General features: G+C 39.3%; 1 protein-coding gene across 43 annotated transcripts in view; it reads right to left on the bottom strand.

Moving 5' to 3' along the window:
• Positions 1-12499, bottom strand: part of LOC145437410 (uncharacterized) — a 183328-nt gene that overhangs the window by 82374 nt on the left and 88455 nt on the right. The window contains exon 48 of one of the 43 annotated variants that reach the window (XM_080314627.1): positions 9891-10601. The exons of the other annotated variants lie outside the window; for them this stretch is intronic. Within the exon in view, the coding sequence (XP_080170753.1) occupies positions 10340-10601 (262 nt within the window). The 3' untranslated portion in view covers positions 9891-10339. Of the gene's footprint in view, positions 1-9890; positions 10602-12499 lie in introns of those variants that run through there. 43 annotated transcript variants of the gene reach the window in all.

The following is a 12499-nucleotide window of genomic DNA, read 5'->3' as shown; positions in this document are numbered from 1 at the left end:
AGTCGTTACTATTCTGTAAGATAGAGGAATTACTACGCGGTATATTCTGCAAGACAAAGTAATTATTACTCGATATATTTTGTAAGACAAAAGTAATTACCACTCGGTGCAGGTGACTTGAGATTAACATAATATGTTTGAGTATACGAGATTTGAAAGTCTGATCAACGTATAGTTGCGACTTCATTTCTTACAATCGAACGCTTGTGTTATATCGAAAGTTACCATTCTGTAAACATAAGGATTGATACATTGATGTGCCATATGTAATAGTTGATCATGACTTGATTATTAAATTATTCGTGTTAATTAGACCCGGCGTTGTGGTAAAGGTTATTATGACAACAACAATCTTTTCAGTAATGTTGTTATTAACATATCGAGTTGTAAAACTATGCGTGTCTGAAATGTTCATGATTGAAAAATTATTCCACCTTGGTACATATCACTCTGCGTATCACGGATATCAGAAAATATTTTACAAATGTAATTGTTTCCAGTAACCAAGACTAAAGATGAAACAACAATTTCGTTTGTATATTAACAACCGGTGCAATACTTTATTGTCGGAATCTGTGATCGAATTGAAACATACGCACAATACGCAGTACGAAAATATCACTTTGGGCTCCGGGGCGGTGTCATTTAATCTGTCTTAAACTCTGTTCACACTCTCTGTCGAAAATGCGTGAAATGTAAAAACATTACGAGGTCACACTCTAAGACTTTGATCATCAAAAAAAGCAAATAGAGGTATCTTTACTGGATGGATTCTATTCAACTGGTCTTGGTTCATACAAAACCCATAACAATAATATCGAAGTATGTGCTACACTGAAATCTACAAAAATGTGTTTGTATTGCTGTTCATAGTAGCGATATCGATTTGAACCTACAGAATAATTGTCATCATGTAACCAAACTAAGGAAAGTTGTTGTCAATTTGTATGATGTTCACTGAATGCGTACTAGAACTAATTGTGTAACGCGCACGATCAGAGAAATTGGAAAATTTCCCATTGTCATTCGTCACAATACTCGGCCACTAAAATACGTTACTTGGATCTGATTGAATCGCTGGTAGTTAACTCGATAAATCAAACCCCTAAGAAATTTCACTCACTCATTAGATATTAAACAGTGTCGCCTAATCGGTGTGGGTCGCTTTTTCTAAATACAAATCATACCTGGCCATCGCTGATAATTAACTCGGTAAATCAAAACCCTAAGAAATTTCACTCGTTGGATATTAAACAGTGTCACCTAATCGGTGTAGATCGTTTTTCTAAATGTAAATCATATAGGTCCAGCAGAAAAAAATTTCACCCACTCGGAAATGAAACCAATGTGTTGGTCTCCATTCGATATTTTGTTTGGGTCAAATACTTTGCAATGAACACATTTGAGTGGTTGAGCTTTACATCATCAAGCTGTCATTTGTAAATCAAGATTTCGGTAAACTTGTAAATGTATCGTTTAACTAATCGACATTTAGTGATTGGTGAACATACCAAACGATACACATCCACTTCGAAATACTCCGTTGATCGTAATTTCCATCATCGTAATAATCGAAGTACATTTGTGTCGAATTCGCGACAACCGACTTTTCTATGACATGATAAATTTTTGACAAGTTATACTTAGAAGGTTGGTACATATCGCAAAAATTAATATACCATTCATATTGATACTGTTACTCCATTGATCGGTATTTTCAAACGAGTCGATTTTCAAACGAGTAAAATTTATTACTTGAGTTGTTCCGCTTACTATATTTAAATGTTAACTCATCCATCTTTCAAAACCACAACGAACAACGATAAAAAGTATGCAATCAAACACAACATGTTTTACTTTTGTAGGACACTAATTATTATCTCATTTCATACTAAGTGTATAAGAAAGATATTCATGAGACACGAAAATATTCGATATTCCCATGCTACGAACCCGTACAATGATTGGTGGCGCTTTCAAACTGTTTCGATGTCACAAGAACTTTATTGTCTGAATGGATCTTCATGTATCTTAATAATCAAATAGTTCAACACAGAACTAGTACGAACAGAAACATCAGAATTGTTTACACAAAAGTTTGTATGCGTGCAGTATGCGAATACCATGTGTAAGTCGAGCACAATTGCGGTATACATCCAAGTTTAGTTAACACAAATTCATCACAACGGAGCCGCGTAAACTTTCGTGAAAGAAAAGCATACCCACTTCCCGAGGGTTCTGTCAATGTCATAACAATAAACCAGATACTCCAACAACAGAGTACATATGTTTTCTAGTCACGGTCCTTACATCTTTCACATAGATCAATCTACTTTGCTACCGAAAAGTGCTGAGTCATCACATGATTGTCCTCACAACAAAACAACCAGTAGATGGAGCTGTATTAAAATTTTCCTAACCTTTTGCACACCAGTGACAAATTGTTTAGTGTATCGAGTTGTTGTTCAGCGTCAAGTCTCCATGTTGAAGCATACATTAAAACAGCGCAATCACAATCCAATTAAAACCACGAATCTATCTTCATCTCCTCACAAACTGCCACATACAGAAAAATAACTTTTATTTTCCCAAAACATACTTGTAACCAATCGCTTTCATTAAACACACAACACCATAATAGTATTTACTTTCTACAACATAGACATTCCGATGTAGTCAGGAAATATTTTTATTAATCAAAATCATCGACTTCTGTTTACGGCGTTAGTGTGTGCATGTCATACATGTGAGGTCCGTATTAAAATGGAAACGACACGACTGAATGTAAGGAGATAGAAGTCTATCGCATAGATTTACACGTGGTCGTCGCTACGGTTTCAAAAAACGAATCATCTCTTTTGCATTGATCGAGACCGAGCAAGTTAGTTAATGGCCATGATTGTGTTTGTCATATGCGAATGATAGGGGGGGTACTTACGTCCACTCATGGGGGTGAATATCTTCCTTTAGGGTCCCAACATGGATTATTCTTCAATTTTATATGTATCGATTTTGTAGGAAATTCAAGTGTGTCTATGTATTGAACGACGCGACATTCCACCGAATTCATTCGGATTCTGTTCTGTTCCTGAGTTCTTCCGAACCCGAATACTCGTGAATAATTCTTTATTAGGGGTACTTACGTCCACTCATGGGGGTGAATATCTTCCTTTAGGGTCCCAACATGGATTATTCTTCAATTATATATGTATCGATTTTGTAGGAAATTCAAGTGTGTCTATGTATTGAACGACGCGACATTCCACCGAATTCATTCGGATTCTGTTCTGTTCCTGAGTTCTTCCGAACCCAAATACTCGTGAATAATTCTTTATTAGGGGTACTTACGTCCCATCATGGGGGTGAATATCTTCCTTTAGGGTCCCAACATGGATTATTCTTCAATTATATATGTATCGATTTTGTAGGAAATTCAAGTGTGTCTATGTATTGAACGACGCGACATTCCACCGAATTCATTCGGATTCTGTTCTGTTCCTGAGTTCTTCCGAACCCGAATACTCGTGAATAATTCTTTATCAGGGGTACTTACGTCCACTCATGGGGGTGAATATCTTCCTTTAGGGTCCCAACATGGATTATTCTTCAATTATATATGTATCGATTTTGTAGGAAATTCAAGTGTGTCTCTGTATTGAACGACGCGACATTCCACCGAATTCATTCGGATTCTGTTCTGTTCCTGAGTTCTTCCGAACCCGAATACTCGTGAATAATTCTTTATTAGGGGTACTTACGTCCACTCATGGGGGTGAATATCTTCCTTTAGGGTCCCAACATGGATTATTCTTCAATTATATATGTATCGATTTTGTAGGAAATTCAAGTGTGTCTATGTATTGAACGACGCGACATTCCACCGAATTCATTCGGATTCTGTTCTGTTCCTGAGTTCTTCCGAACCCGAATACTCGTGAATAATTCTTTATTAGGGGTACTTACGTCCACTCATGGGGGTGAATATCTTCCTTTAGGGTCCCAGCATGGATTATTCTTCAATTATATATGTATCGATTTTGTAGGAAATTCAAGTGTGTCTATGTATTGAACGACGCGATATTCCATCGAATTCAATCGGATTCTGTTCTGTTCCTGAGTTATTCCGAAGCTTATTGTTTGTCAATATATCTTTCATAAGGGTACTTACGTCCATAGATGGGGTTGAATATCTTCCTTTAGGGTCCCAACATGGGTATTTCTTCAATTATATATGTATCGAGTATGTCGGAAATTCAAGTGTGTCTATGTATTGAACAACGCGACATTTCATCGTATTGGTTGTGATTCTGGTCTGTTGCTATTCCTGAGTTATTTCAAACCATTTTCAAATCTGTTTTACAGTTGGGTACCTGTGTCTACTGATTGAGTCGCATTCATGATCAGATATCCCGATAACCTGTTACAAAAAACTATTGTCAAATCTGGCAAGCGGTTTTCGGAATTCTGTTAGAAATTCTAAACTAAAACATATGATGATGCTCCTGATGTTTTTTGTGTTTCACCTGAACATATATAATTCCTGAGAATTCTATTAGAATCACAGTGGTGTCCTCACTATATAATCAAATACCAATATTGCGTTTTGGTTTATGATCTCAATTTTATATTGTGCGGCCCGCGAATGGATTCAGATGTTGAATGCGGCCCGCGAGCTCAAAAGTTTGCCCACCCCTGTTCTAGACTATATATAAGAGTTAAATATTTTTTTACAAATCAAACGGTCATAACTGCAGATTTCCTGCTGTTTTGATACCACATGGAGGAATTAAGCTCTAACCTGCATTTGGTAAATTGGTGATGCACTGTCCGTAAAATCACGACATTACTGGCAGATTTCTTCCTTCATTTTTCTTCAAGATGCTGAGATTTCTTTTCGAACTGTTTCGCCTGAGCTTCCGCAAGATCAGTATCACTGGTATCAGTGGAACATGTGCGTTTTCTTTGAATCTTCTCGTGACCACCCGAATCAGACCTTGAATCGGAATCATATTTGGTAGATCTTCGTATCCGTCGTTTTTTCCCCGCATCCGATGCCGAGCTATCCAAGTTAGTATTGCAATATAGTACTCAAACCATATATATATATAGGGCTGGGTAGAATTGAATATCGGTACTTCAACAATACAATTTGGAAGCCAAGCATTATTATCATGATTGAAATACCAGCAACCACGACTCTTGAGTAGGGATGTCTATCACTCAATTTGGGTTACGGGTCTAATTCAAAAATTCTGATAGCTTGCGGTCAGTCAAATGTTTCTGTACCTTCCAATCCATTTCCAGTCATAAATCACAAAACAGTAACTCTTACCTTATGTTGATCAAGAAATCAGGTTTGGTTACAATAAAAGGACGTACTATAACAGTATCAACTCTAAATCTACCTACCTACCTACCTACCTAACTATACCGAACATCCGTCATAATAGCTCTTTAATACTATATAGGGATTCAATAACCAAGCGCATTTTCGTTGTGCACATACGCCACTTCTGACTATAACCGTATCATTATCATTGACTGACTACACTGCTACAACCAGTGGTTATGGTTAGGTAATCACCGAGCTAAGTGGCACACAGCAAATGTCGAAAATGCTTCTCGCCGCTGACAACAATTCACTTCAAAGAATCACGGTTCAAACTTCCCAGACGAAAATTTGAATCACGTGAACTGGGCTCGCTGAGCAATGCGCCACTGCGCATATGGATGAAAAAGGCTAATGATCTCATTCACTTCAGGCATGGCGCGACGCACGAGGAAAGCTAGTCAATCGTTGAGTGGTATTCAGTGGGGTAACATCACTTAGCTATATAACATCGGTAAAACATTATGAGGTACAAAAATTGTAATTGTCAAATTGTAAAGTTTATTACATGCTCAAAATAAAAGTACGAAAGAGAATGTACCATTATCGAAGTCGATATTAGAGTATACCATTAACTATTCAATATACCGGCATATAATCCCTGTAAATTATATGGCGATCAAGTCATATTCACTGTGCGCAGTCGCCATTTCTGCCGACCCATTGAATGCATTCAAGTGAAAAACGCTAAACATCTCACGGCATGACGCACGCGAAAAGTTCGTAACATCTTTCGGAATTGCGAATGTTCACCGCAGGAACAAACAGTAACACGACAGCTAAAAGGGCACAGAAATGACAATGTTTAAAAGCTTGAAATGTAGGCCCGACAGTGAATATTGACCGTTCAATGCCAGCATGCATAATCCGGTTACGTGACGTCGCTATGAAGAATCACGTCCAGTGACGATTTTCCTTCAAATTCTATTGAAATATTTTGAAATACTGAATGTGTGCAATTTGTGCATATCAGCGTCGGGAGTTAATGAGAGGTTGACTTTATAGCTGAAACAAAATGGAGCTATCCTCACACTGTCCGAATATGATATCCATTGGAATTCTGATTCGCGCTTTCAGTGGACTATCCCGAATATCGGTGTGTAAACGTGCGATTTTCTTTCGAACTGTACTCTTGAAACATTTTGAAAGGATGAAATATGTGCCCTTATCAGCAAGAACTTGAGTGGTTGACTTTTTAGTTGATACAACATGGAAATATCCGCACACTGTCAGATTATGATATCCATTGGAAATTGAATTGGGACTTTTAGTGGACTATCCGAAATGATTTTCTGTATGTATGTCCTAGGATATCCGAACCGGACATTTTCCAACGTGGATAGCCAAGTATTAGCCCACGTCTGTCCAACCGGACACTGGGACACTCGGACACTGCTTGGATAGCCCTAGGCAATTATGTGTTTGCTGGGTATGTAGTCCTTCGTGAGCGATGGCGGATTCGCGAATGAAGTCGACACCGATAATTATGGAATCGTTTTGTGTGTCATTTAGCTTCTTGTAATTTAGAAGGATTGAGTCACATATAAGTCAGCAGCGGCAGGATACACAATTGACATCATTCAAAACAGCACCTGTTTATGCACTCGACATCGAAAGCAGGTCTTTATGTACGCTTTGTTTGTCAATATATATTACTTTTAGCAATGCTGTGAGTTGTACATATAGGAGAGGAATGAACGCGGGGAAGCCGAGTTCGCTTTGTTCAATATGGGTTGTCCATTATTTGGAGAATCTCACAAATGATGCGTATCCATGTTTCATTCTATATAGATTATATCGGATCAAAACGTCAATGGGCCTGCAATAAGATCACAGGATAGACGTTAAGATTTGGCTAGTAGCGTTTGAAAGTAGCGTAAAGTTGGCGTGCCAGCAACCATAGAATGGCGAGAAGACTGGTAATCACGAAATCACGGCATGTGATTGGTTAATTAGCTATCCTTGAATGATCACAACCGCAGCAGCTTGCTTATTTCGTGCTTTTACTTGTTCAAGAATTTGCCCACGGCAATGATTTTGTAAGCGCATTGTAAGTCGGTGATTTAATAGTAAAATGTGACACCTGGCCATTGAACATTTTAGTTTGAAATGTAGTTCACGATACGTTAGCAACAATAGCAACAATATTGCAGGCATGACATATGTGAAACATCGAATGATTGTGAACTTATAGAACTAAGTATAAATCCGAGAACTACCTAGTCTGCTATGCTTGTTACTACGCCGAATATAGTTTATACAAGCAAACTTTCCTACAAGCATAGTCTGTGCTTACCTTTAGACCCCTTTCTGTAGCATGATTGTGGACTTTGACAACACTTGCGCGTAAATTCATTTTACTGTAGGAATCTGACAAGTGCCAAGCATAAAAAGCTGATTCAGCCAACCCATAGAGCAGGGGTCGGAATCGTTTCGTAAGAAGCGTGTTAAAATATCAAAAAATGTCAAGAGATTACCAATTGGCGTGCCAAACGTTTTTAATGTTGTCCAATTTGGCGTTTCAAGCAAGGAATCCCACCAACCGCATATATTTACAGTCACGCCAGTGATTTTTTAAATATTGGTTGCGAATGGTATAACATTTGGTCGCTACCGCACTAAACCTATCGCCTGATGTATGCAATATTTGCATCATTTATTTTTAGTCTCGCTATGATCGATCTTATGCGGTTCCTTTATAGTCGTTGCCAAGTATACTTTGTTCTGCATCATAGCCAATTAGTGATAGACCCAGCAATGTTGTAATCATGATATGACCTGATGATGAAAGATGTGCCTACCCCTATACCACACAAGTCGGTTTGATGTCGCATTAAGGCTGGTCTGACAATAGATTTGTCTGCAAAGCTCCAAAGATCGAGTCTAAGCGGTAAAGGTTTTGGTTGATCCAATTTTATTGGAATCACATACACGTGCCAGACGAAACTAAAATTACATCCCCTTTCGTGAGATTAACAAGATTCACAATTCGCATTACGACACGGGGCTCGTTATTTTCCTTTGCGGGTTTTGTTTGATACGAGCGGCTAAAGCTGCGGACGCTGGACTATTCGGCACTGGTCATTGCGGCACCTGGACAGTAGCCATATCAAAGTTGAACGTTTTGGCCAACATGCGGCAGTTATTTTATTTCAAGGTTTCATCGCCGCCAATCATTGTGGCTGCACACTGCACACTCCTAGACTAAAGCATCCAGACGGTTTCATGCCATATTAGGTTGCCGTTCTTTCGAAACTGCTAATACGGTTCGACCGGGGCCTACGATAGGCCACGGTTCGACTTATTTAAAATTTATGTACATTGCGCGTATCTTTTCAAAATATTTTTTCTCTCTCTCTGAATATATTATTGTCTTGGTTTCCAACATTAGAAGTGAGAAGCCAGGAATGAGTAATTCGCGCGAAGCGCGGAAAATTTATTCAAGCGAAATAAAATCTGCCCGAAAAGCCTCTATTTTATGTTGATTTACGACATACCTGTGGGTCGCCTACGAGCTTTGTACATTTTAAATACTTCAGTTTCACTTCTTGCAAAAACATGGTGTCGTGTGCGTCAAATCATTTGGCGTGCCATTAAAAATCATCTCGCGAGCCACAAATGGCAAGCGTGCCGGCGGTTGCCGACCCCCGCCTAAAGCATTCAAGACTTCAATTACACTAGTAAACACAATTTTTGTTGACTTTGATCGGACAATTGATTTCGACTAACTTTTTGGCGCTGAATTCAAACATGACTTCCATTTTTCTCCATCACGTCAAGTTTTTGGGGTAGGCACCCACCCATTGTCTCATAACCAGCATAAAAGTACTACTTTTAATATTTTGTGTTTATTGTATGAAGCGATTCAAAAACCACAAGCAGTCGAAATTAAATCAATAGACTCGAAATATAAACATTTTCACCGTTTTATTTGGTTCATTCAAACTGATATTGCTTCTACGGAACAAATCAAGTGCGAGTTTCAGGGTCCGAATTTAGGCTAATAACTCATAATTCTGTGGGTTGTCTTGTTTGATACTCCGGCAATAGTCAGCTAATATATGTAAGCTCCAATCAACTCTGTTTCTTAGCCCCATCATCTGTTTTTGTTGGGGTATTTATCCGCGACTGCAATATGACATCTCATGTGGATCCAAGATGGATGGAAATCGGCCACTACTTCCACTCATGCCAGATTCTAAGTCATTCACCACCACAAAGTAAGCTATTTTAGACACGGTATTGTTGTAGGCAGGGTACTTAGGCTACCTAACATCAACCTGTACGGACCGATATGTGATCTAGCTATGATTAGAAAATTGAATGTAGCTGAACCTTCAGCAAAGCATCCAACAGTCCCCTGGTGCACTGCTTGGGCGTCGAAATTAACCCATGCTACAGTGAAATGCGATGTAATTCACGAGGTGACTCAACGCAAGCCGGCTTATGTTGGCCAGATCCTTGAATGCTGTCCTATTCATATGGAACAGAAATTCCGGTATACAATACAATACGTCAATTTTGATTCAAGATGTACATATCGATAGCAATTTTGTCATGCGGTTGGAAAATGCATTAAGTGCCTAAACGTCCTACGCTGTCCGCATGATATCATATGATCTATACCGCCCTGCTGTGATGACAATTTCACCAATGAGAGTGGTGGGAGTTTTTCCATATGATGCTTTATACTTGGCAGAATCTAAATTGCAAAAAGTAAGAAGCTTCTTTTCAAATTCTGTTGAAGTACAAATTGAAATGGTCTAAAATGGGAATCAGTTGACTAAATAGCGGAAGAAGACATGGCTCACGTGAGCATTTAAAATATACAGACATGCTTACTTCTTTACTGACCAATGACCAGTTATATTCAGCTAAAGTAGCCAGGTGACAAACTAACCCAAAGCCAGAAGCCCAAGCGAGAATTTTTGAAATAACGTAAACAATGCATCATGTTTGAGTAACGTCTACTTCGCAAAGGAAGGGGAAAGATTGCGAGCATGGTGCGTCGTTCAGCAAAAGAATATTTCCTTCGAGCCATACGTTTGCGCAATCCTCATTCTCCAAATTATTCGGTTCGCCACGGTTCCAGCTAGTCACAGCCGGGTTTATTCTTCCCCCATCCGAACTTCGCCATACTCCTTCGGTGCGCTTATCGTCTAATCCGATCCACATGGCACATGAGCCCACATCTCCGTTACGGATCATGATCCTTGCAAGAATAGAACGTTATGAAAGTGTTTACCCGTTTTGATAGTACCTATATACAGAATCCTCTAAAACAGGAGTGTCAAACTCAACATGTGTAGCGGGCCAGATTCAAGCCTTTAGTTCGCTAGCGGGCCGGACCAGTCAAATGATTATCAAAATGTCACCTCAAAATCATGCCCTTATCTTCCACCTGAATACTTTATCATCTAGCTCAGCGGTTCTCAACCTTTTTGGACATGCGCCCCCCTAGGGGATGGTCGAAAATATTGCGATCCCTCTGACCCCCCCCCCTACACTTTTCGTCATGTCAAAAAGAGAACATCATCTAATACAGAGGTAGGCAGCCTTTTTGCTAATCACGGCCCATTTCGATTACTTATGTAGCTCGAGGTCGCGTTCCAGGGCATAGCCGTAATGAAATAACTGGACGCGAAATACCTATGTTAATTTGTCCATATCCATTACCGGTGAACTGCGTGGTCCGGACGATTATACTTTTAACAAAAGCCTTTATTGTACGTACCGAAATCGCGAGTCGCAATGTTATGAATAGATGCTGGGATTGCATATTGTGGCGCCGAGCGCGAAACCTTTTCAGATTCACGAATGAATTCCGTAATTAATAGTAGCAGTATCACATATTATTATCAAATATTTATCCTCTCTTAGCCCATGTGATCAGATCCACTTGTAGGGTTCATTGAGAGAGTGCTTTTGAAAATTTAGGGCAAGTTATAAATGATAATGCATCTTCGTGTGGGCCAAATGTTATCACTTGGTTGCATGCTGTTATTTCTTGACCCCCGATCAGGATAATCGATTGTATCGGTAGTGGAAATATATTAAAATCGCACAAATGTACCATAAACAAATTTCTTTCGTGTGGAACGCACGATTCCGATTCCGGCTAAGAGTGAGAAGGGCGCTACTATATTAAAATCGAAAAATTAGGTTATGTTGAATTATGCGGAGTGTGAAGAAAATTTCAAGATTAATTAAAATCTCTCAAAAATTTTGGAGTTAATTCGTAATTTCAATTTGCATGTCGACGGATGCTAACACATACTAATTGAATTAGGTGTCGACGGCCGCACAAATTCCCATCTACAGCAACAGGATAGGTGGCGAGATAGCGCAGTGGTATAATCCGCGGCTGCAACACCAATGGGTGCGGGTTCGAGAACGACCGAGGTCGACTTCCGAATTCCGATACCTAAGTGTTGGAGGTTTACCTAGGCTCCTCCTCGTCACCTCATGCGTGTACACGGTGTCTTACAAAAGCTTAGAGGTGGGCCGTGCTATAAGTCGGCAGTTACGGAAAATAAAAGGAATATAGGCCTGGTGTAAATGACCATAGTAGTCGACAAACACCATGAATACCCCAAAAACAAAACAGCAACAGGATGCCCTTCCCTGATCTAATAGTATACATATGGTATGTCTTACGCCAAGTTTGAATCCGCATTCCAGTTGTTGAGTCTTTAACATTTCCGACAAATTTCCCCAAAATTGTTTGAAAATAGCAAAAAAACATTGATCAGGACATCAAATTATTTCAAGGTAGGTTGTACTGAGAAATCCTATTGCTGGTAGTGACTACAGAGAGCACGGCGTAGTTCTGCACTGACATGCTAAATCGATCGGTTTCGGAATTGAATAAATTACGTTTATTTAGAGTAGCTTAATTGAGGGCGAAACCGGGCAACTTATATTGCATCTAAATCTGTCTTAGGCAGTGCAGTTCGCCAATTATTAGCAACAGCTACACAGCGCACCGAACTTTAGGCTACTGCAAAGCTATGAAGTAATGAATGACTTACACGTGGGAATTGCTCCAAATTTTCAAAGAATGTCAAACATTTGCTCAAATGAAGTTGAAATCAGCCTATACTCCGTTGA

This window comes from Botryllus schlosseri, chromosome 4, assembly GCF_051294905.1.
Source record: "Botryllus schlosseri isolate E-star chromosome 4, Bs_hap1, whole genome shotgun sequence".
Taxonomy (NCBI): domain Eukaryota; kingdom Metazoa; phylum Chordata; class Ascidiacea; order Stolidobranchia; family Styelidae; genus Botryllus; species Botryllus schlosseri.
Note: the sequence above shows the minus strand (reverse complement) of the source record. Positions and strands in the feature narration are given on the sequence as shown.